At 49.1% G+C, this 24,836-nt stretch overlaps 1 protein-coding gene across 1 annotated transcript in view; it reads right to left on the reverse strand.

Moving 5' to 3' along the window:
* The window catches only part of Nfasc (neurofascin), a 93,721-nt gene that overhangs the window by 52,888 nt on the left and 15,997 nt on the right, over nucleotides 1-24,836 (reverse strand). Inside the window, exons 2-7 of the mRNA XM_028764634.1 lie at nucleotides 19,388-19,568; nucleotides 14,511-14,528; nucleotides 13,635-13,740; nucleotides 11,185-11,381; nucleotides 10,723-10,845; nucleotides 8,657-8,827 (exon numbers count right to left, since the gene is read on the reverse strand). Of these exons, the coding sequence (XP_028620467.1) occupies nucleotides 8,657-8,827; nucleotides 10,723-10,845; nucleotides 11,185-11,381; nucleotides 13,635-13,740; nucleotides 14,511-14,528; nucleotides 19,388-19,478 (706 nt within the window). The 5' untranslated portion in view covers nucleotides 19,479-19,568. The remainder of the gene's footprint in view (nucleotides 1-8,656; nucleotides 8,828-10,722; nucleotides 10,846-11,184; nucleotides 11,382-13,634; nucleotides 13,741-14,510; nucleotides 14,529-19,387; nucleotides 19,569-24,836) is intronic.

The following is a 24,836-nucleotide window of genomic DNA, read 5'->3' on the forward strand; positions in this document are numbered from 1 at the left end:
AGCAGCAGCTTCCTTCCATCACACAGTCACAAAGACAAACAAACAAACAAAAACAAAAAACTCACAGTCATGGGCACCAATGGACAGAGAGAAACCAGAGCAGAAGGTTCACATCAAGTGGTTGAGTCTGTCCAGAGTTGTGAACCCCATAATAACATGGAAAAGAGCACATCTCAGTCACCACACTCATTCCACACAAGAAAAGTCTACAGGAGCCAGTCTGTGACCCTCTAGACACTTAAGTCATCCCACAGCAGGCAGCACGAACCCCAAGTGTCAGGGAAGCAGTAAGGATGGGGAGCAGGAAGATTATTAGCGTAGAGCCCTGCTCTGGGCATCATGACACATAGGAGTGTGACCAGAGAAAAGCTACATACAGCAGCACCACTCAGGACAGGGTGTGGGCTACCAACACACAGAAGTATCGTAGGGAGGAAGCAGAGACTGAGAAGCAAGCCCGGTTCAAAGGGAATGAAAGACTACCCTGAAAGTCAGAGGAAGCCATCACTGCCCAGTAAGTATTTAATAAGGGCCAAGTGCTGTGACTGGTTGGTCTGCAGGGTCAGCATGTTTAATCTTCACAATAAATGTTACCACTTGTGTGTTTTTAGCAAAGGAAACCAAGTTTCTATGAAGTTAACAGACTTGCTCAAGCTCACAAGTTAGCTGTTTTGGATTCGAAACTGTGTTGCCATGGTTGCCTCTCAGTCTGAAGCTACAGATGTTACTTTGTCCCCGTTTTTCACAGGTAGTTTCAGAATGTTTCTAGTAACTCCAGTCAAAGAAACTCAAAATCCAAGGCCAAGAGGTGAAGGAGAAGGGCGTTGTGTCCTCTGTGAACTGCTCTGGCCTGGTTTACTATTCTCAGCATCTAAGATCCCAGCTTTCCTCGGAGGCAACTGATAAGCTCAGCATCAAGAAGCTGGGAGGGAATGAAGAGGTCCAGAGCATCTCGACTGGATTCTTAGGGATATGGAAATCTTGCAGGGGGACCATGGTGACTAGTGGCTTTACAGAGCAACAAGAAGGCTCGAGCTGAAGGGAGGTTATGTAAAACATCAGCTGTGCAGAAGGGAACCACAAAAACTTAAGGATCTGGCTGGTGACTTGGGAGCCTCTGTTCTGAAGGGAGAGTGCCTGGTTCCTCTCCTTGGAGGAGACACAGGAACCAGTAACTACCAAGGTGAAGGTAATGATTGCATGAGGGTCTATGTGTTGAAAGCTGTCTCTTTAGCTAAAACAGCTCTTTTCACTTTGGAGACAGGGATGCTCTGCCGAATTCCGGTTCAGGTTGGTTCTACCCTGATACCAAAAAACAAAACAAAACAAAACAAAACAAAACAAAACAAAACAAACAACCCCATGATATAGATGCCAAGCTCAAACCTGCATACATTCAAGAAAAGCTGCCCAAGAGTGACTCTTGGAGGCTATGGAACATGGAGAGAGGACTCATGGATCCCCAGAGCCAGATGGTCAGTCAGGGGACATCAGGTCATGACCCCACTTTAATCAAATTGGCTTTAAAGGGTCAAATGAGATATAGTTTCTGGCTATCTTGTAGTGACAAAGGTCAAAAGTGCTGACAGACTTAGCTGTTCCCGTCACTCAGTAGAACATACCAGCAGAACATGGTTCAAGACCTCAGATGCCTCTAGGGACCTTTGCCCCCAGCTTTCTACGCAGCTTTCTAAGGCACCTGGACCCTACATCCAGTTTTCTTTGGTGCCTTCAATTCTGAGAACTGAGAACCAGAGACATGTGAAGCAGGCCTCCTGGCACCCCATCCCTCTTTCTGGCCCCAGGAATGGCTGAGCAAACTGTATGGAATAGGTGTGTGTGTGTGTGGCGGGGTGGGGGTGGGGGGCTCTGGTCTAGAAACATTTGGTGTGTCTTGCTGTTAGGAAACTTCTGTAAAATTAACCTGAATCCTGCATGCAATAGTTGCCGCCTCTCTCCTTACCCAGTTCTTAGCAGAGCTCAAAAACTGGGCGGCTTTCATTTCTCTAGTGTACGCTAGTGTCTCTCCCTGTGGAGTAGTTCTCCTGTAAGTGCCTGTTTTTCTCTCCCGGGCTTGTCTTCAAAGTCTCCGCATCTCCCTTAATTTAGAAACAGATGGCCTATATACAATCCAGTCCACGTAAAACTTCTCCCTTTAAATTCAACAGTGGGTTATATATTAACATTGTCAATGTGTACTGCAGCTTAGCACCTACGGGTCATGATCCTCTTTAACCCTTAGGGCCATCTTTGAGGCTAGTAATTCACTCATTTGACAGATGAGGGAATCAGAGTTCTGAAGCATTAACTGGCTTGCCTAGCATCACCTGGTGGTATGTTCTGGAGAATGCATTTGACTGGAGGCAGTGCAGCTCCAGGTACACACTATAAAACACCTGCTTTCTGGACAGAATGAAACCCTAGTGCCTTTCTCTGCCAATCAGAGGGGAGGTGGCTTCTGGCCCACGTCCAGAGGATATCAACTCTCTGTGCAGATCATTAGAACAGAGTGGCCCTACTTCTAGAAAAGGAACATATCATATTTTGAGCCAAAGAGAGGTAATGTACCAGACATTTGTCACTGATGATGTTCCTTGGCTAGGAGCTCTGTGTACCCAGGAAGAACTTCCTTATTCTTGTTTTTTCTTTCTTTCTAAAGCCATCAGCTTGGCTGTCCTTTGTTAAATATGTGCTTCTCTTAACTTTACATCCTTTCCAGCAGCTCCAGGCTACGCCAACCCCCATCCAGGTGGAGACCAAGGACCAGGGCTCCGTCTCACGTGAGCTCTGTTGGTTTCACAGTCCTGAGTGATTCTCAAATCTCACTCTCTTCTAAAAAATGCTGACCACTGGAGAAAAGCTGGGTTATAAGGCTGAAATCACTCAGCCATCTTCCATGGATAAACAACTTTACATTTCCCTGCCTTATACAAAGCAAAGAACTTGAGCCAGGCAACCTCTAAGGGCTTGGGATGTTAGAGCACTTTCTACAATAGATATTTGGGGTTCAATTTAGAAAAAGGCACATTCCACAGCAGTGCCTTTGACACAGTGGTGGTTGGCTCCATTACCTTGAAAACAAACAATCCCCAGAATCCAACAAAGGCTGCCCACTTCCGTGTGCAGTACGTCTCAGCGTGGTTCTTGCTGTTTGGTGCCAAGTTGGAACCTCTCTTTCCCCTGGCTCTCACTTCTCAGCCCATCCTCCACTCCAGTCTCTGATCATTGCTTATGTTAGCAACCTCAGTAAAGACATTCCTACCTCTCTGAGCTCCCAAGGATCCCCTTGGGGACCTGAACTCAGCTCAGAAGCATAATTGATTATGGGACCAGCTGCTTTGTCAAATCTAGCAAATGCTGAGCCTAATGGCTGCTCAAGGAACACAAGGCATTCTTAAGCCACAGTGAGGGGAGACTCAGGTGTGCAAATAGCCAGTTACCCCATTAAGCAGACCTAGCAGGCAGCTGTGGTTTGTTAGAACTATAACTCACTGTGCTCATTCCACGACTTGTGGGTGGTGGGCACTAGACTTGTATGTGCAGCCAGAGGGAGCAAAGGTCAAAGGTCTGGGACTTGGCTGGAAAACTTCATGTACTCACTTGGAGAGAGAACTCTGGCCTGGATTCTTAATATCATTTTCTAGAGAAACCTCTTTTTTTAAAAAAAAATTATTTACTTTTATCTTATGCATATGCATATTTTGCCAGCATGCATGTCTGTGCACCATGTGCATGCCTGATTCCTGCAGAGGCCAGGGGACGGTGTTGGATTCCATGAAACTGGGTTACAAGTGGGTCTAAGTCACCATTTGAGTGCTAGAAATTAAACCTGGGCCCTCTGCAAGAGCAGTCAGTGCTCTTAACTGCTGAGCTGTCTCTCCAGCTTTCAAAGAGCTCTGGGACCTGCCTGTGACAAAGTACTCTCAGGGGAAAACAAAATGAGGCTTTAAAGCAGGCAATTCATACCCAGACACTGAAGAGTTAACAAAAGCTGGCTGTGCTCTTTATACTACCAAATAGAAACCGGATTTCCTGTTTCTTCCTGACGGTGGACTCTCAACTATTCTCAAATAGCCTCTGTGACAGTTAAATCTGAAACGTACCCCTGCCCTGGCTCATGGTTGGTCCTCAGCTTATGGTGCTGAGGTAGTGGTGGGTGGGATGTTCAAGAAGTGTGGTCTGCGGTAAAGGTAGATAACCAGAGGTTGGTATTTGAAGGGCATCTGACCCTCGGTTCCTGCCTTGCTTTCTGCTTCCTAGTCTGCTGTGACGTGAACAGTCTCTCAATAAACTCCTGCTAATAGTGACCGTGTGCCTGTGTCCTGCTATGATGGACCAAAATGTTCTGAACTGTAAGCTGACACAATCTCTCGTCTCTCAAGTTGTTTTTCAGATATGTTGGACACGGTGATGCAAATGTCCACTTTCCATCCATCTGTCGCTGATCCTTAAGTCTCCGCTGAGTCCTTCATGGAGATCTCCCTTGCTTGAAGCCGCCTTCTGAGAATTCAGCAAATGGAGACTTGCACACTGGAGGAAATCCTTTCGGTGGGAGCCCACCTCAGACTCCCACTGACCACCTTGCTCCAGGTGGACAGTGTCCTGAGGTGACCCCTTTGGCACCTGGCCTGGCCAGCTGTCCACTCTGCCACCCAGCAGGAGTTAATGTCATGGTATCAGTCAAGTTAGCCAAAGTGGATTAGGACAGGAGAAGTTACTCCTCGGACTCACCACTATATATGTCAGGGTGATTTCTTAAGGACGAGTCATTATAAGGGTTGTCTGCAATAAACAAAAGAGGGTGAGCAAACAGGGAGGACGGAGCAGGTGTGGGCACGAACACGAGGAGGGAGAGAACAGAAATGCAAAGCCACATCACAACTGAGGAGAGCACCAGTGGGGTTTGCAAAAGAAAACGACACAGCTGGAAAAGGGACGCACTTGGCAGTGAACAATCAACGCAAAGGAGCTCAAAGAAAACAAAGTGGTTAAGTCCTGCAAAAGAAAGCAATAATAAAACGAGATTATTTTGAAAGTAAAGATATTAGGCTTGAACTTGGCTTGGTCCATCTATATTTTGAACAAATGAGGTAAGAATTAGTGTCTTGAAGCATCTTGTAGCTGGCTTTGAACCAGCGTCTCCCCAGGGCCCCAGGACTCCACGTGAGACTGGCTAGAGAAAAACGAGTGTTAATGAGACCTGCAGAGCAGCAAAGCCTGCCTGGCAGCAGCTAGACTACATGGGGGTCGGTGTGCATGCGTGCGTGCGTGTGTGTACATGCCCTCCTACGTCCATGCGCGCTCGTATGTCTGAGCATGTGTGCGACCAGGTGGCCATCACTGTAGACCCTAACAGAGCTCTGGTAGGAGACCCTGGTGGAGGTTCCTGAAGGAAAGTTTAGGTCAGGACAGCAAGCTGAGCCGATCCATGCTCTGTCTGAGACCCAGAGCTCTCTGGAAAACACAGAGGCAGGAACTTTCTTTAAAAAGGAGTATCAGTGGCTGTCATTCTAATGTAAGTGACTAAAGAGAGGTCCTTCAATCTTCAATGAAGACATTTTAGAACAGGACACATAAACATAAGTCTGTCCTTAGGTAGCTGTTTTACTCTCTACCCACCCCGTTCGAGGGTTCAAGTTCTGACAGTACCCACAGGGGAGGGAGTGTGCAGCTGACTGACTAGAAGCCAAGCAGACAGCCTGAGAAGCCAGGACACAGTCCAACTTCCTAGGGGAGGCCAGAGGCTGTGTTAGAACATTTGGATATTTAAAGGCAGATCAAATCCCATCTCAAGCAATTGTAAGAGGGCATGCAAGTTCTTTCCTGGGCCTGGCATTAAATTTCACCCCTAGTCTGCTTTACAATCAGCGATGGGAGGATTTTCATATCAGAACCACTTCTGATAATGTGGCTGTTGAGAAAGACCTGGCTGCTCTGGAAGTCAGTTTGGATGAATGAAGGTGGGAACTGCTCCATAGTGGAACGAAGAGGTCAGTGGTACCAGGTATTTGGACTGAGGCAGTGCTTGGGAGAGAAGGTTCTCTTTTTCCTCTTGGGGGGGGGGGCTGGAGGCGGATAGTGGCAGGTTCAGCTAACAGGCGCTCCTTCTCTTTCACTCCCATACTCCCAGATATAACACAGCCTCTCTCTCTTCCGGGGAGGAGCAACATGCCAAGCTTGCTACAACCGTGGGAGCATGTGTAAGAGATTGAGGCAGACTCTGTCCTTGAGGGATACCATTTAAACACAGGCAGGAAGTGTAGTGTGTACTCCACTGTCCGCCTCGGCAGACACCCTCCTCTCTCACCAGGATGCCTCCTACTGTAGCAATAAGAGCCCTTATGCCTGTCACATGGACAAAGTCACATGACAGTCTTTGTCAGTCTGATTCAACCTGGTTACCTTATACTTCATTCTAAAACAGATTAAAAATAACGTCTAGGCTGTCTGGTATTTTGACATATACATCTATACATATCTATATATGTGTATATCTTTCTCCTCTTCCTTTGATGCAATTAATAAAAATAGTGTAATAAGACCACTTTTGTTCCCAAAGGCAGACTACAGGCAGACAGCTTGGCTTCCCACCCAGGCCAGGTTCTGAAGGAGGTAAAGAAAGCCTATGCCCTTTCTAGACAGGAAAGTCAACAGAGCTCAACTGTGCTATTTTAAGAAACTGTGCCCAATTCTAGGCTGGCTCGGATGCTCAGAACTTGTTTCCAGCCAGAGCTGCTCTTGGGAGGACTCCAGGAAGCTGGTAGCATTCTGTTCAGGTTACCAAGAAGGGTTCTTGTCATTTGGAGGAGAGAGTTTCCAATGGGACAGGCGACTTGAAGTCAAGCAGAGACAAGTATCCCTTACTGACTTCCTCTAGAGAAAAGAATGCTTCTGGAAAGTTTCATATCTAAGTGTCATTTAACCTGCATATGCTCCCAGGCTCTGCCCAGAACTGCATGGCACCTGGCTCATGCCCTGCAGCAGCAGACTGACTTCCGGCATCACCCTTTCTAGGTGGACATGAAGGCTGTGCAGGATCGTCCTTCTCTGGACAGCACTGTCCCTCCTACTGGCTCCTCCTCATTGCTGGCCCTGTCCTAACTGAGGCCACTCAGAGGTCCTGGGCAGACCACACTGTCCTCCTTCATTCAGCCAGCTGGCAGAGTCACCTGAAGTACACTGAAGAGGCACAGCAGGCAAATCAACTTCCTTTCCCAGGGGTCTCCTAGGGATGGGTTCAGGAGTCAGAGAGCCAGGGACTCTGCAGCATCTGGCAGGGCTCCTTGCTGGGCTTTGAGTAATCCCTTGGGCTGTCTGTCTCATCTTGGCAGACAACACTCACTGGTAAAGACAGATCATAGACAAGGAGGCAGGTGATCAGAGGAGGGGCAAAAGTGTTCAGAGGGAAAAATAGCAAGAAAAGAAAGCAAAGAAGAGGAAGAAAGAAAAGAAGAAAGGAAGAAAATCAGGAGGAGGAGGAAGAGGAGGAGGAAGAGGAGGAGGAGGAGGAGAAGGAAAAGGAGAAGGAGAAGGAGAAGAAGAAGAAGAGGAGGAGGAGGAGGAGAACGAGGAGGATGAGGAGGAAGAGGAGGAGGAAGAAGATGACAAAAGAGGAAGAAACCACAAGAAGCAAACTAGAGGATGATGTTTCTTATGGGAAGGCATTACATCCCTGAGGATGAGGCTATGCACCTGCCCACCACCAGTGTAGACTAAAGAGGCCTCCCAGTGCTGAACAAGGGATCTAGGCTTTTCCCCAGGGGACTCCCCAGGGCTGCATGAGCCCCTGGAGGCAGGCCTCTGGGAAGCTGAGGCTCAGCCTTGTTTTGACCTATGGTACCCCTAGCTTGGAGTCCTCACATCCCTCACCATCCACAGCACAACAGCGACGATGACATTCACAGCATGAGCCAGACAGATTAGAGGCTCTCCAGAAGGCCCTCTTCAAGCCATGTTACATATCCATGGTGTAAATAAACCCAGACAATAGCCTGAACAAGTGAAGGACCCACAGCTGAAGCTTCTGCCTGGCTTGTCCTGTAGAAAGCCACCACTACTATAGTGGGTCAGGGAATTTTTAATTATTTTTTTTATTAGTCAGAAACAATAAGGGGATAAAACTAAACCCCACAATGTGAAATGAATCTGCAGTTTATAGACACAGGATGTCCATGTAGCTCCGCAAATACACATTACAGAACTGAACACAATTTTTTCAGTGTGTCCACTGATGCTACTATCTTATGCACTGGCTTTCTCCTGGAAACACAGGCAATCAATGACTACAAGTGAAAGACATGAGCTGAGTGCACACCAGGGAGTCCTGATGTGCCGGTCACTAAAAGTCATCTCTAACTTCAGGAACTTTTGAATGAGCACTGAGGGCCCCAGAGAGCCCAAGCCTGTTGAGGTAAGATAGGGCTGGGCCTCAGGATGTGACTCTGATTCCTACTGAAGTACAGACACTGGCTTAGCATAGGACTACATTTGACACAAGGCTTCTGCATCCTCAGATGTTGCATAAGGCATCTGAGCCAGGGTAGCTCAGGCACAGTGAGCCAGAGAGGATCCTGGGCCAGCAGCCTCTGACATCAATGACATGTGTTCTTAGGGACTGCGTCCTATGACCTCAGCCCTGAGCATGGCCTCCACTTACTGGTGAGGACCTTGAGGGTGAAGGGATTCTTCTGCTGAATGGTGTGGGTGAAGTGGAAGCGTGCATTGCAGCTGTAGTCGGTCTGCATGTCCTGCAGCATGACGTTGGAGAAGTATAGGTCCCCGTTATGACCCTGGGAGACACGCTTGTCCTGGGGGATGGGCTCCATGGCTGTGGAGAAGCAGAGGGGCGACAGGAGGTTAGCAGGCGGATTCCCTGATAACTGTCACTGCAGTTCAGGAGACCCACATGGGATCTGGAGCTTCCAATCATTAGTCAGCTCCTCCCAATGCTGCAGCAGGGTGTGCCCCCTCCTCATAGGGATGCGGAGGGCTGAATGCATGCAAGGGTGCATTCAAATCCACATGGACATGCTCACATGGCCCAGGTTCTGTAGCCGCCATTTTCCGACTCCCGCTCATGCCACAACGTGACTGATCTCGAGGTCAGAGGGAGAACACAAGCCTTTGCCTGCTCCTTGAGTCAGGAATCCAGTGCACACACTCCATAAGGAGCACTGTGTAGGCAACAAGCGATACTCTTTCATCTTTATACCTCAGTACCCAGCCGATGCCAGAGCACACAGGGCTTTCAATAGTGCGCTAAGTGTATCTGAACTTGGCCTTGCTGCAGCTAATCAAAATTTAGCCGTCATCAATTAGAAGACGGACTTTTATTTTGTTTACCCTTAAGAGAAAGAAATGCCGTTTTCAATTATAATTGTCAGATGTATGGCAACTGATGGTCCACACTGTCGGTTTTAAGAGGGCTTCCAGTTTCAGAGACAGCGAACTTCAGAGTGGAGAGTGAATGTCCCCACACAGGTGTGGCTGAGGATGTCGGGTCAGCTGTCGGTCCGCTGACCTACACTCCCGCCTGATCTACTTCCTGTCCCCACAGCTTCTTTTTCATGTCAGTGATGCAACTGATGTCCCACCACAGCTGATCCACTCTTCAAATTGCTCCTCAGAGATCTGCTGAGGGCCTACTATGTGCCAGGTCACATGTTCCAGGGGTTGGGAAAAGAAAGACAAACCCTCAGCCTATCAGTAGAGAATGGCAATAGATGAACCATTGTAATGTGGTGTGGAGAGGAGTGTGAACCGGGGGGAAGGGTGGGACTGCAGAGGGGACTTGTCCTCTAGGGGTCCTGAGGAGAACCCTGAAATGTGCATGTCTGTGTCAAGCACAAAGATAGACCTCCAAGGTCCTTAGGAGCCGGAGGAGCTGGAGGAGTGTGTCTGAAGGCAGGAAGGATATGAAGCCCTCCTGGAGCTGAAGGGTGAAGGGAAAGGGCTGGAGGGGCAAAAGGAGCAGGTCACAAAGGTGACTGTCCCAGGTAAAGGAGTCTGGGCTTGTCCTGAAGCAAGAGAGGAGCCAGTAAAAACATGCAAATGAGGCTATCGGATTCCGTTCTTAAGATCTAGGGAGACGCTATGGATGAGATTGTGGCCTGGGGAGATGTCAGTGAGGACAGACAGAAGAGGAGGGCCATGAGAGCTACTCAAGGGGTGTCACGGACTTAACTCAGCCATAAATGTGATGTAATAGGTGAGAGAAGAGAGTTGGAACCAACCAGTTGACGGCCAGCCACCCTTCCCCACGTGTGTGAGGAGGAAGAGAGGGACAATGGCAGTGTACAGAGCCATCTTCTCAGAGCTCTGAAGCCACCTGCTCATGACCACACAGTAACGTCAACCTCTCTGTACAGCTGTCTGAGCCACGTGGTCACTTCACATCTGCTTCTCACAAGTTGGCCTCTGGACTCAAGAGTGAGTCCTCCTGAGAGTTTCCATCCTGCTGCGGCATCTCTGCCAACCAAGGCAACTAAGGAATGGTTGTTTTGTTTTGTTGCTTATTTGGTTTTTGCCTAAAAATCCAGGGGAAGTCCGCCATGATGGCAGACATATGAGGTAGCTGGTCACACAGACAGAGATTCATCTCCACATTGATTCAAGAGCCTGACAAGTTCACAATTAATATTAGCCATCATACCCTCCATTCAACCCATCCACTGCACCCCCCCCGGAGCTGGGTGCTCAGAGAGGCCAGGCTCCCACACTTACAGCTGCTCATCCAGAAGATGACGGGGGACGGGAGGCCGGGTGGGGGGTTGCACTGCAGTGTCAAGGGGGCACCTTCTTGAACCACAACGGGGTCTAGGTTTTCCTTGGGCCACAGGGGAGATTCTGAAGAGAAACAGAAGAGGGTGAAATGCAGCTGACAGCAAGGACTGGGCAGGCCCAAGAGAAGGGGGGATGGGAGAATGGGGGGAGGCAAGAGAGAAGACGTACAGAGCGGCACGTGAAAGGAGGGAGAAGCTTGTGGTGAAGGTGGACTCTCATTTTCAGTTGTCTTCTCCCCTCCCCTCCTCCAGTGCTTAGATCAGCTAGTCAGTTGTACTGACTAGTCTGGAAGTTTTCTTTCTAGGACTCTTTTAGGGGTGGGAGAGACCCGTGGAGAGCAGGGCGTCTTGCATGCCTCCCACCCACCAGGGAGCCAGCAGCAGCCCTGTCCCTGGCACTCACTGGACACTTGCAGGCGGATGCGGTTGCTAAGCGCAGTGCCAAATTTGTTGCGGGCAAAGCACTGGTACTCCCCTTCGTATTCCTCAGGACGCCCACCACTGCGGAAGTCGATCACCAAGGTCCCAGACCTCCTCCTCATGGACACCCGAGGGTCCTTGGCAATGTTGAAGAATCTGCTGTTCCGAGTCCAGTGAAAACTGTGGATGACAGGGGCTGGGTCAACCATAAGGAAGGGCTGGAATGGGTCAATTCCTAGTCCCCCACTCAATGGCAGACTTCTACTCCACCTCCATGTTAACGGACCCAGGCCTGGCTGAGCAGAGCCCCCTGATAAGCTTGAGAAAATACAAAGGCCCAGGTCATGACTACTGGGACCATGAATACTATGGATGCTGTCACTAGCTAAGGCTGGCTACAGGTAGTAGGCACTCAGCTTCTCTGGTGGGTTCTGTTCTGTGAGCACATAACTCGGGGGTAGTCAGTGGTTTCTTAAACAAACCAGTCAAACCCAGTGTTAGTGACTTTGTTTACCTTGTGACATTCTTGGTCTCTTCCTAGGAATGCAAGGTTGCCATGTCTGCTCTGCCATGACTTAACAGCATAATTTGCTCTGAAGCCAACATCAGTGGCACAGGCTGCCCTGTTCTTTGTTTGACAAGAGCTTCATGAAAACCCTGGAATAGCAGCCTGGGACCAATCAAAGGGTAGCTTTGAATGAACTGGCAGGCTATGGAAACAGAGCTGTAAAGGGCCTAAAATGCTCCTACAGGCCTAGGGGAGAGTGCTTTTGCCTGGTATGTGCAAGGATCGAAGTTCTACCCTTCATATGAAAAGAGAGGAAGAGGAGGAGGGAAGGGGAAGAGGGGAGGAACAGGAGGAGGGAAGGGGAAGAGGGGAGGAAGAGGAGGAGGGAAAGAAGAAGATGAGGGAAAGAGGAAGAAGAAGAGGAGGGAGGAAGAGACATCATCATCATCACCATCACCATCATCACCATCACCATGTCCCTCAGCCTGATGCTGAAGCCAGCAGCACACATCCTTGGCTCTCTGTGCTGATGTGGTAGAAACACAAGAGGCAGGAACTATGGTGGACACTCAGAATCCTTGTCCCCCTCAGAGGATCCGTGTGGAAAAGACCAATCTTGTTCTCAGCTCATCATTTGCTTGACTGCCTCACAGAACCCAGGGCCAGAGCCAACCGTCCCCACTGCATTGTCTGAGACACACTCTGTTACTCTGAGAACGTAACATATTATTTAACATCTTCACCTTGTTGGAAGAAACAGAGCTGGCCTTGGTGGTCAAGGAGTGGGTCTAAACCCTGTTCTACCCCTGGTTCAGTCAAGCTGGTGACTGGTGGTGTAGGCATTTAAAATGTTAGGAAGACACTGTATACAAGGGCAGTGTCTTCTCAGGAAGACACTGGCTCTGCCACAGAGGAAGAAGGGCAAATGAATGAGACCATGTAGCAGCACAGACCAGTCTGGATAGGACAGGCTTCTCCTTCCTGTCTACTGAGACAAGCAAAGATAAGTTGAGAATGAAAGCCTTGAGTTAGCTAGGAATAGGGACTTCCCATAACCTGAACTGGGGTGGATGATGGTCACCCAGAACAGTCAGAAAATAACATCTAGCTGGCTCTAGTGACACATACCTGAAACCCTACTAAGGAAGGGAGGCTGAGGCAGGAGAATGATGAGTTTCAGGCCAGCCTGGGATACACACTGAGATTCCTGGGTTTCACGTTAACAGAAACAAGCCATTCAACACCTTCAAGCCTGGTTTCCTTATGAGATAAATTTACTGAAACTAGTAAAACAAAACCATAAATACAAGGGCAGTTCTGTGGTTGGTTTGCCTGTTTCCCCTCTGGAGGAGGAAATGGGGGCTCAGAGCTTTGAAGCAACTTTCTCACTAACCACACAGAGATAGCAGCCCCTGCTCAGCTGTTTTAAGCCACATGGCCACTTCACACCTGCTAATCAAAAGTGAGCCCTCCTGTATGGGACCTGGTGGGTGTCAATATTCTTTGTATGGATGAGCCAGACATTTTAATGAAGAGTCATTTTACTTCTCTCTCTCTCTCTCTCTCTCTCTCTCTCTCTCTCTCTCTCTCTCTCTCTCTCTCTCTGTGTGTGTGTGTGTGTGTGTGTGTGTGTGTGTGTGTGTGTTGGGGTATCTCTGGGGGTATGTACAAGTGACTGCCTGTTCCTGTGGAGGCCAGATGCAGTGGCCTCCTGGAGCTAGAGTTACAGATGCCTGTGAGTCACCTGACAGGGATGATTGGAATTGAACTCAGGTCCTCTCCAAGCATAGTACTCAGTCTTAACCACTGAGCAATCCCTCCAGCCCTGTGCAGAACTTTACAGTTGCTTGTCTTCAGTATGACCGAGATGAGGAAAGTGACTCTTTTCAATGGTGGCTTTTCAGGCCCCTCCCCCATCCACTCACCTGGGGGCGGGGTTGCCTTTAGCTTCACATTCAATCAGGATGTTATCACGTGGGTCCACGATGTGGTCCTTCACGGACTGCTTGGTGATAGTTGGGGGTTGGGTCACTGCAACAGGACACATGTGGCAAGAGTCAGAACTGTGGAGACCTGCCCTGACCTTGCTTAGGGAGCGGCTAAAGTCAAGAGCGTCAGGAGCGACCTGAGCAAGTGGGCAAGCCGGCAACATGAGAAGTACTCTATTCTAAAAATGCCATTTCTTAAACAGGGTTTTAGGATAGGGATAGATGACAGAGTCTGAGCATAAAAACCCCTTTACGAAGATCCAGCATCCCTCTAAGTAAGTGAAAACCAGGCTTTCTTTCACCAAAGCTCACATCCCTGTGCCCAGCGCACTGGCCAGGACACAACAGTTCCTGCTAAATGTGCTGAGTGGATACGGAACAAAACCACCTATGACTGTAGAACTTAGGGCCGCGATGGTTCTGAGCCACGAGTCTCAACAGATGGCCAGACTGTCGAGACGAGAGCCAAAAGAGGCTTCAGTCCCTTAGAGTTTCCCAAGGGCTTCCCTGTGTACCAGCAAGCTGGTGTTCTGCCCAGGGGTGCAGTGCCAGCCACCAGTAGATGAAGGAGCTGCAGTTGCTAAGGAGTATCCCAGCTGCCAACTATAGATCTTTTGACCACCTACCTGCCCCCCACTTTCCTGGTGAAGTTCTCTTCCATTGGTAAAGCACTCACTGTAGGTCTCTAGGCTGGATCAGCACTAGTAGGCAGCGAAGGGACCATTGATTTCAAGTCTAGCCGTCTCCCCTGGCCTCTTCCCAACCTCCCACCTCCCAGGGTCTCAAGGGCATAGAGGCACACCAGGCACTTACGCTCATTCTGAATGCTTGCTGTTAGTTCCAGTGGGTTAGCATTGGGAGGGGGAGAGAAGGAGAACACTGTTATTGCACACAATTGATCAGCTGTCTATCGGGTGTTGTCTTGCTCTAGCATGCAAGACTGGGCCGTGGCAACACGGGGACAGTGCTGGGCATGGGTTTCTCCCAGATGCAGAGCCTGGCAGAAAGGCCAGGCAAGGCCAGAGAACAGACACAACAAACAAATACTTCATGGAAAAGGTATTGTATCCACATAGTGGGGAGGACCAGTGGCCAAAGGGAGATGGTATCAGGCAAGTTCAAATGTCCCTAAATGACAACACTGTCTGAAAGAGACTCTTCAGATGCTTCCTGGACTCTCACACCATTGAGGGATGGGGGAGCCTTGGTGCATAGGGTCAGCATAGAGATGCTGGGGAATAAGAGGACTTGAACCACTTCTATGGGACAAAGGCCCAAAGTATAGAAGCTCTGAGAGTACAGCACCTCACCCTGTCACCACACTGCTTCCCTCTTACATAAAAATATGTTCTACAAAAACCCTGTTCCTGAATGACAGAATCTTGGCATGTGGCCAAGCCCACCGTTCCTTCTTGTGTCTTTTACAAGCAGGTCAAAGAGGCAGGCTGCACACATCCTCACCAGCCCTGTCTGATCTCATGAGCCCTGTACAGGCTTCTCACACCCTGACAAGCAGATGAATCACCATCAGGTAGAGAAGATGCAGGCTCTGCCTCAGATGGTCTGCTGTAGCGCTTGGATTCTATCTTGTTTCTGTCCAGGCTGGGGATGGAACCCAGGGCCTTACCGACATCAGGCGAGTGCTCTAACAATGGCACTGCATCTACTCTAAGTCTTACAATTCTGACAAATGCCTAGCTGGTGCTGAGACCTATGATCCATGCTGTTAGTAGCAAGGTTTTCCATGTGGAAAGCAAGCCTTGGATCAAATGTGGAGAAAAGACAAAAGCATGTCTCTAGGACTCTTTCGTATCTTTCCTTATGATACCAGGAGGGAGCACCATGAGATCCTCATGTCACTCTGGTGCATGGGGACCTTGGGCTGCCCTTTTCAGAGTGAGTGCTGTTGGGGAAAGCAGGAGGTAGTGTGCTTTAAAGCAGTCCTGGAGAGCTTGATGCCTTCCCACCAGAGTGAAGAGATTTGGAGGAAGAGGTGCAGGCTCAGAAAGGGCAGTTTGCAGGGAGCCAGGGCTCACCTTGGCCCAAGAGAGTCACAGGAGCAGAGAAAAGAACATGGATAAGGGAGAGCATGGCAGAAATGAGCAGGCCACTGTACAGGCTGCCTGCAAAGGAAAGGCTTTGTGGTATGGCTTTTAGAAAGGTTTCACAAGCTAGGTGGTGTGACCCTCCGGGTAATGAAGGGACATTCTGCTCGTCACCTGTCCAGGTCTGCCTGGGCTGGAAACAAAGGAATGAAAAACCTTAAAGGAAAGCCAACAAGGCTCTGAATACAGGCTCTGTGGTGCGCCCACTCTGAACACAGGCTCTGAAGTGCTCCCTGTGTTGGCACCTTCACCTGCATGTGGTTTTCCTGCCAAGAACAGATATTCTAAAAAATACTGAAAGATCCTGCGGCTGGCACAGGAGGGGACAAGGGAGAGAGGGGACCAGTCTCCAGACAGGCAGGACTGGCACTTAAGCACATTCCTTTTAACTTCCAGCTGGACTCTGGCTTCATTTCAGGATGCAGTGATGCCTCTTGGTCCTCATGGACCTCCACTCCCAGGCTCTGGTCCCCTATCAGAGCATCTTGAATTCAGAGGGGTGGTCACATGTCTCCAGTCCTGTGGATGCTGGCTTCAGAGACAGATGGGTACTAGCTTCCCCAGAGGTTGTTGCAGAGCATTCGAAATCCATCCCTAGAAGTGAGTCAGCTGGGTGCAGGCCTCATGCTGCTCCCGTCCATGATGGTGTGGACAAGGGAGACTGTAGGTACTTCCTTGAGTGGAGATTCCCAAGTCAGATAAGACCTGACTGATTACTGTCCCCAGCTTATGCTGCCTACCTGACAAGGGCTTCTTCAGCATCTGCCTGCCTAATGGAACAATGACATCTCAGTCACCACCGTGCTCCCAAGGGTGTTATTGCTGGGACAGAATCAAGACAAGTTGTGGTGGCGCCGGTGACAGCCTGTCTGAGAACAAGGACAACAGTGCTTCTCTGTCACCCCACTGCATGCCCTTTCCTTTCAGAGCTTGCTGTCTGGCGATGTCAGGTGGAAAATGATTTGCTCTTTTGGTTTCAGAAGGAAAGGACAGTCCAATCCATCTCTGTTGGGGTAAGCCTGCATCTGCCCTGACTCCAGGGCTCTGTCTTTATGCTCTTTTCTTCCTGGGCTCTGATAGTTGATTCGTGGGCTACATCCTGGGAGGTTGGAAGTTGGGGGATGGGTGTGTTACATCCCATAGCCCCGTTTAGATAAGGTGGGCAAGCATCTCTCCCTTCTGCTGTCCTCTTCTGTGGGCTCTTAGGAGGAAATGCTGATTCCCTTGAGTGGAAGGGAGAAGGAAAGTACTCACAAGCTCCCAGAAAACTCACTTTTTGGCAAAGCCCCGCTGGCTGATGAGGTGACCCGTTACTTTTTTTCAAAGGTCACGCTGTTCTCCTCCGGGCTAATGGAAGGGATGTGGCGTGTGACTTTGCTGGCAAGGCAGTTGGAGCCAGAGGCTGGGCACTTCAATAAGGGATTGTGCAGCCTCCCAGGGTGCTGCTCCAGAAAGCTGCTGTGCCAAGCCCCAGAGTGGAAGCAGTGTCCCTGCTCTAGAGGCACAGAGAATGCCCTGAAGGGACAAATGGAGGAGACACATGACAAACCAGTCTCCAACCCAATACCCTCAGCCCCACCCTACCAACAAAGGGTGTACACTAGAAACACCCGACTTGTCCTGATCCCAGAGCTCAGAGGATGTGGAAAGGGTAGTGGCTAAGCCTGAGGAGAAACCAGCCAAGGAAGTCCTTGCCTTTGCTGTGTTGTTTTGAGTTCAGTTCTGCAGAAGAGACATTGGGGTGTGGGAGGTAGGGAGGTGCAGTGCTTTATGGGGTGTCCATGCTGACAACCCATACCAACTACAGTCACGTGGAGAGAGATTCCTCCCAGGGAGGCTACTGCCAGGTGCTGGCTCTGTCCCTTTCCTGCTTCCTAACATGCCAGCTAAGGGCAGCACCTGCATCCAGATTCACTGTGAAAACCACATGCAGTGAGCTCCACAGAGCACGGAGGTCCCTGTCCACCGAGGTCCAAAGACTAAAAGGAAGCAGGATCAGCGTGCCATAGCAGAGTCAAAGGATGCAGACTCCATTCTGACTTTATCACTGTGAGAGGTGTGACCCTAAGAAAGGAAGCGCCTGGTCTGTGTGTGTATACATCGTAAAAGGATGGGTCTCCGCCAGGAAGTTGGGATGAGGAGGGTGTGGTGAGAAAGTCAGGACCCTCAGTCTTCTGCCTCAGGCAATATGTGGTCTTCCTGTTGCATCTCCATCTCCAATAGAGTTTGGAAATCCATATTTTCAATATAGAAGTCCATACCATTTGTTTCTGTGTTTGCTTGGCAGGTGCCCCTCCCCTACCAGCCCTGAGCATCTAACAGCAGGTGAGAAGCAGCAGAAATGAGCCTTCACCGAGAGAGATCTCGATAACCCAATTTCCTCTGTACCTCCTCTCCAGGGACACGCCCTTATCACGATGCTTATTAGATTGTCTGCCCGGCTGTTAATGAGACTGCTCTTTGAGCCAACCTTAGAGGGTCACCATGGGAACGCCTGTATTGGAGCTCTCCTCTCCTGCTCCTTTGGTGTGTACACACTCAGGGAGCATGCCCAGCTTGCTTCTGGGATCAGTTCATAGTTGTTACTGGTCTCTGTCATCTGGAAGGGTAGGCTCCTCTTGGATAGCTGTTACTGTAGTGGAAGAGGTCTGACTTTTTTAGTGCCCTGTGGGGGCCTTCTTGGAGGCCACCTTCATCTTCCACCTCCTTCAGTCATCTGTTAACTGGAGAGTGCCCAAGTCTGTCTTGGGATCACATGGGCTCCACGAATTCCTTGAGGCCGAGAACAGGGGGCAGAGCTGCCATACCTGTACCTCAGTTCGAGGACGCTAAGAAAGACATCCACTACAAGTGTCAAAACTATGGCAACGGGCACATGCCTGCAAACAGGGCCAAGGAACAAGGCACTGATCAACAGCCCTCATTGAATACAGCAATAGAGTCGATAGCTAGAGATCCAGACATTAGCTTAGCATGCCAGGTTCAGATAGGGCTCCACCACCAGGGGTAGAAATGACTCCCCCCCCCTTTTTGATAGTACCTAGGGAATTCTGGAACAGGAAGAACCTGTATCTGGCTCTCCTATGGTAACGTAATATGGTTTAACATCTCATTTGGCTGTGACTTTTACAAAGATAATGCCTTTCCTGATCCTCTACCAGGTTATTCACCATCTTCCTTATTACAGCTGGACATCAGCTCTGGGGTATCAAGCTAGAGAGGTAAATTAGGACAGCCCACCACATGTGGTCCAGGAAGCTGCCTTTAGAAAGGGTACGTCAAGGCCATGGGTGTGGGGGTATTAGTAGAGGGAACAACTCCAGGTGACTCTCAGAATCCCAAACTAGGTTATCCTTGATTCCTCTCAGCAGGTCCCGGGCAACACGGACACCAACCAGCTTAACCACAGCCCCAAGAAGAGGCTCACACCCAGCAGAAGCCTACATCAAGTCTTTTGAGAAAAACCCAGCTCTGAAGCCTGGAATCTGCTATTACTCTCTACCTCCCTCACCTCCCTGATCTCTCTCCCCAGCACCCATTCTCTAAGATCAGGAGTAAAAGGGGAAGAGAGGGCACAGAACTCACGATCCATCGGAATCTCAATGGCCCCTCCGAGGCTGAGGAGGAAGAGGATGAGGGCTATGTGGACCCAGGGTGGCGCCTGCTGCCTGGCCATCCTCAGCACCAGGCCCTGCTCCCTGCTGCCCAGCCCACGGGCTCTTGATGCCTTGTGCCGCTCTATGTGGGCTTTCCAGACAGCGCTCAGCTGGAGAAAGAAAAACAACAGCAAATTAGTTTCTCTTGCACTCATGTTCTATTCTACTCACTCTCAGGGTCTCCAAAGACTCAAGAGGCCTCTTGACCACAGCAGGGGACCCTCTAGACCAGAGTTTCTAACCTTGGAACCCAACAGTCTGTGGAATGGGAACTGTCTGGTATATTGTAGTGTTGGAGACATCCAATGTCAGTAGGGCTCAGGCAGTCCTGATGCCAATCAAAAATATCTCTGGACATTGCTGCTTGTCCCAAGAGGACAAATCCACCAGTAATTGAGACTCACGATGTTAGAAAAACAGCCTTGCATAGAGCAGTCATGAAAAGACATACTGGCCTACATACAGGCCTGGAAGAGATATACCAAGCTCAAAGCCTCCCTGGACCATCTGCTGAGTGTGCTTGGAGAAGAATGTGTTTGGGTAAGGAAACAAAAATACGACCTCAGTGATGTTCTTTGGTCCCATGAAGAAGGGAGAAGACTGTCCAAGGAGATGTCAACACTCTGAGACTGCCTGAAACTCCAGCCTGCCAGAGTTACAGGGCCAAGCCAAAGGGCGAGGCAGCAGATTACAACTCCAGAATCCCCCCAGCTTCCCTCAGCGAACATCTGTATCAGCTGGACACACAATTCTATCCCTGCTTTTTTTTTTCTTTTTTCTTTTTAGCTGGAATCTGAAGCCCAAAGTGAACTGCGCACACACCCATTCATCCTAAGTAGGTAGAGAACAGGGCCCAGGTAACTGCTCCTTGAGACAAAGCCACTGACGTGGAGTCCTGAAGCAGGAAACTTCACCAGTCATCACCTCCCCACGTCAGAATGAAGGATTCTGGATCATATTTATGTCAGCAACCAGCACTAACCCCCTCCCCGTGTGTGTGTGTGTGTGTGTGTGTATCTGGCCTCTAGCCACCTACTTCCCTTCCCATGCACACCTCCTTGGTTTTGACCACCAGTGTTCCAGGCTAGAGCGGCTGTAACGGTTTCCTAAGTAGCCCTGCTGCTCCTATCCCCCTCCGCCCTTCATTCTCCATCTATGACCAGAATTGTAATTTCTAAAGTATGAATACAAACACGCCATTTCTAGATACCTCTCTCTATTGTTCCCAAGTTCAAGCTAACCTCCTTTACTGGCTTGAAGCTTTTAACCACATGCCTATCTGGTCTTTCTCTGTCTCCCCGGCTGTTCTTCCAGGATCTCAGCACAGGATGTCTTGACCACCGATCTAGGAAAGACTGACATCTGTGCAGGACGGCCTGTGATCTTGGCCTCTTCCCTTAGGATCTGCCAAGTGTCACTTATCTGTTCTACATTCCTGCTTCCACTCCCTCAACGGCACCCTTTGCTTTGCATTCGTCCCAAAAAAGTCACGTGACGGCTCCACACGTGGGAAAATTTGTTTATTATCCAGTCTCAGTAATTAACCACAGTATCAAAGACATAGTCGCCCCCAGAGTCTGTGATGGACAGATATGAGGATGGGTAAGAAAGTGAATGAGTGAGCAAAATAAATGAAATAAGCTACTTAGATGGTATTGTTTTAAAAACGATTTTATTCTTTGAGAATTTCATAAAATATATTTTGAATACATTCATCCCCTCCCCCACTTTTCCCCATACTTCCTCTCCCTTCCCCTCCTTACCTACCCAAGTTTGAGTTTTCATCTTTATTTAAATCCTATCCAGTCCAGTTTGTGTTGCCCAGCTACTCCTGGGAGTGGGTCTGCCCTTGCCCTACTAAAGGTCACATCGTTAGAGAAAACTGACTTTCTCTCCCAGCAGCCATTAAATGCCAACAGCTCCTCAGCAAGTGGCGGAGTTTGTGCTCACCTTCTCCCACTCCATGCTGGGATTTTGTCCAGCTGGAGCTTGCACAGGTCTGGTGTGCACAGGTCGTGTGTGTGTGTGTGTGTGTGTGTGTGTGTGTGTGTGAATCTGTTTCTCTAGAAAACTACCAGGTAGCATAAGAAAACACAAACTGGTGAGTAACTAAGATGGGAACAATCTCCTTCCTTATAGGTCAGACACTGCCAGGAAGCCAATGAGCTGGAAGAAGACAAGAGAGCAGAAAATCTTCCAAGGACAGCCCCTTTGGCTAGGAGGCATCCCACGAATCAAGTCACCAAGATGGCCCTTACACTGTCCTCCAGAGAGGCCACTGATGCTTGGGACTTTAATTTTTTTTCAAAACCTATTTTTAACGATGGTTCTTAAAGGCTTTAACCTCCCTTTATCCCACCACCCACTAGACATAGTAGAAAAGAAAGGAGTGGGAGTAGGGAGTGGACCTGTTTAGAAAGGTTCTTTGAAACAACTCCTGTCTATGTTATCTGGAAATCGGCAGTTCAGTTCAAAGGTTAGCAGTGGCAGCTCGATCCACTTGCAAACACTTCATGGATATACCAGCAGTCTAGTTTGGTAGAGTCAGGATAGCAAACAGAAAACAGCAGCAGTGGCACTACCTAGCAGAGACAGCCAAGCCTCAGCCTCAGCACCAGTCAGCAGGAGGGACCAGGAGGAACACCAGGAGAAGTTCTCGGCTGTGTCTCTCCCAGGGAAGATGCAAGACCCACAAGCGGTAGCATTGCACGGCTACCTCTGTAAGCAAGCCTAGCTCAGCCTCCTGCACTGTCCGTTGAGTCCTATTTATACTCCCTCCAAATATCACGTGTCCTCCATGGGTCTCGCCTCAGCATGTGCATCTGTCTCAGCTGACATCACTCTGATAATCAGCCTGAGTCTGCAGAAGCAGCAAGAAACTGCAGCATACCACCAGAAGTTTTTTGGTATGTTTCACTCTATGGAGTCCCAACAAGTGCAGCTCAACTACTTGATGTAAGAAGGACCAATACATGTGTGTTGTTAGCAAAGAATCCTTCCTCATGTGTCCTTTCACATGCTTGCTTTAGCAGAACATCCTTTCTCCTGTGTCTGCTTCAGCTAAACTCCTTTCATAAGTTTGCCCAGCAAAACACCATCCAACTGACTTTCCAAAGAACCCTTAAGTTTCCACTTCAGATGCTTCAGCTATAGAGATTAGTCCAACTCTCTAGCTCAAGTCCCAGCATGGTGTGGCTTCCTTCAGGGAAGGCATGACAGGGAAGTCTCGGTTTGGGCTCCCTGACCATCATGTTTGGCTCAGGACCTGCCAAGTAGCAGAAGTGATGGGAAAGGGAGGGGTGTTCATTCTGGGAATCAATGGAGCCAGGAAGCCAGAAGCTATTCATCAACCAGAAACACATTGGCAGGAAAATGTCCAGCTGTTGGGGATGTTTGAAATTCACAGTTTAACAGCATCGTAGATAAAGGACATCAAGACATCAACCACATCCTGCTGCCTGATAAATCCCTCCTCCTTCGTTCTTGGGAAGAAAGCTCAAAGGTTACTTAATGTTATAAGAGCTATTTAATTTTAATCATCTCTTCACTTTTCAGATGAGGAATCAAGAGCCGAGGAGAGCAAGTGATGTGCTTAGGCTCACCCAGCTGTTGGTGCGAGGTGCCCTGCCGCCCAGATGAGACTTTTCTACCCAGCTTCCTTGTCTTTGTTACACAGAAAAGTCTCAAAGTGAAGATACTCTCTTAAAAGGCGGTGTATAGTCTGACAGTTTTTCCAAAACTAAAACAGAAAACTGTCTGTGACCCTTTAATTTCACTCTGAGGATTGAATCCTGCCCCAAGGATTCAAATCAGGTTCCTAAACAAGTACATGTGCACAGCTTATATCACTTACATGGCCAAACAATGGAAATCGCTCAAACATCCATCTGTGGGCAGATGGAGAAGAGGATTTGGGTTCATGCATACCATGGACTAGTATCCAGCCACAGAAAAGAATAAAATGCTGACGTATGCCAGAATGTAGAACAATTCCACAAACACATCCAGCCCACACTGTCACATACAAATAACCCCAAGTATAGATTTCACAGAAATAGCCAGAATCAGTAATTGCCAAGACAGAACACCACTGGTGGCAGCCAGACCCAGCTAGTGGCATGGGTTCCCTCTGAGAAGGTGAGGATGGTTTGAACCTAGACAGATGGTAGTTCATGCACACATTGTGAATGTCACTAAATTGTGAACTTGAAATGATTTAGATAAATTTCACATCAATAGCAGAAAGGTATAATATTGGTGTCTGTAACATCCTCACAGAGATGAAGAGGGAGCAGAAGAAGGCGAGTGACTGGAAGTGTAGACACAGCAGCCCTCAGTGCAGAAGGCAGGTACATGGTGTGCAACCCTCTCCACACCGTGAGGGTGAGGGGACTTCCATCTCAATGGGGCGGGGCTTAGAGCTCTGGCACCGAGAATGGAAGACCCCATGCACAGAGGGCAGAGGGGCTGCCAGGGTCCTCACATCAACAAGGCCTACAGTTTCCCAGTCCAATAACCAGGGAGAAAAGGGCAAGGGGGCAGAGCTCCTGACCTACAGCAATGATGTCTACATCTGTAAAGACTGCCTGCTTGAAGTTCAACCACAGGGGCATGGCCATAACTGCATGGCCATACCGATTCCATGTGTTTGTGGAATAGTTCTCATCTACATAAGTAATCAAGATAATCCTCCACAGACATGCCCCATGGCCAACCTAATCTAGATGATCCAACATTTAGACTCTTCCCAGGCTATTCTAGATTATGTCCAGTTGACAAGAGAAATTAACCATAACAAGGGGTTAATGCATAAAGGAGATGATGGGGGTATGGGCTCTGGTAAGAGCCCCATTGGTGGGATGAGGAAAGCAAAGGACCGAGGGTAGGTGGAGGTTGAAGACCAGCCATCGGCCACCGATATTTCTGAATGTTAGAAGAAATGAAATGTTTTCATTTAACTTCACAGAGGTAAAACCAGGACTAAGTAATAGGAGGTTTCAGAGAAGAGGTGCTTTCCTGAGTTGCAGGGAGAAGCCAACCATCAACCACAGCCCCCACACACCATCCATGAAAAATAAACCCAGCCAGAGCAGAATGGCTGGGTACCATTTGAACATGCAAACTTCTGAACTTAAACTTCCGGGGAAGGGCCTAAAATCAGGTCTTAGATCTTTTCACCTTGTGAACATGAATGCCAAAGAACCTCTGCTGCCTTGTTTCAGAACAGTCCACGCTCTTGAGGGACCTGCCTGGACATCTGTGAGCTTCCCGAGAGACGCAAATTCAAAATATCTCAGATGAGCACATGTGAATTTGGTCATAATATCCTGCCAGGGAAGATGCTGGCATGGTGGCTCTTGGGTCAGTGGTGACACTCC

Source organism: Grammomys surdaster, unplaced genomic scaffold (genome assembly GCF_004785775.1).
Source record: "Grammomys surdaster isolate TR1022 unplaced genomic scaffold, NIH_TR_1.0 145, whole genome shotgun sequence".
Classification (NCBI taxonomy): Eukaryota; Metazoa; Chordata; class Mammalia; order Rodentia; family Muridae; genus Grammomys; species Grammomys surdaster.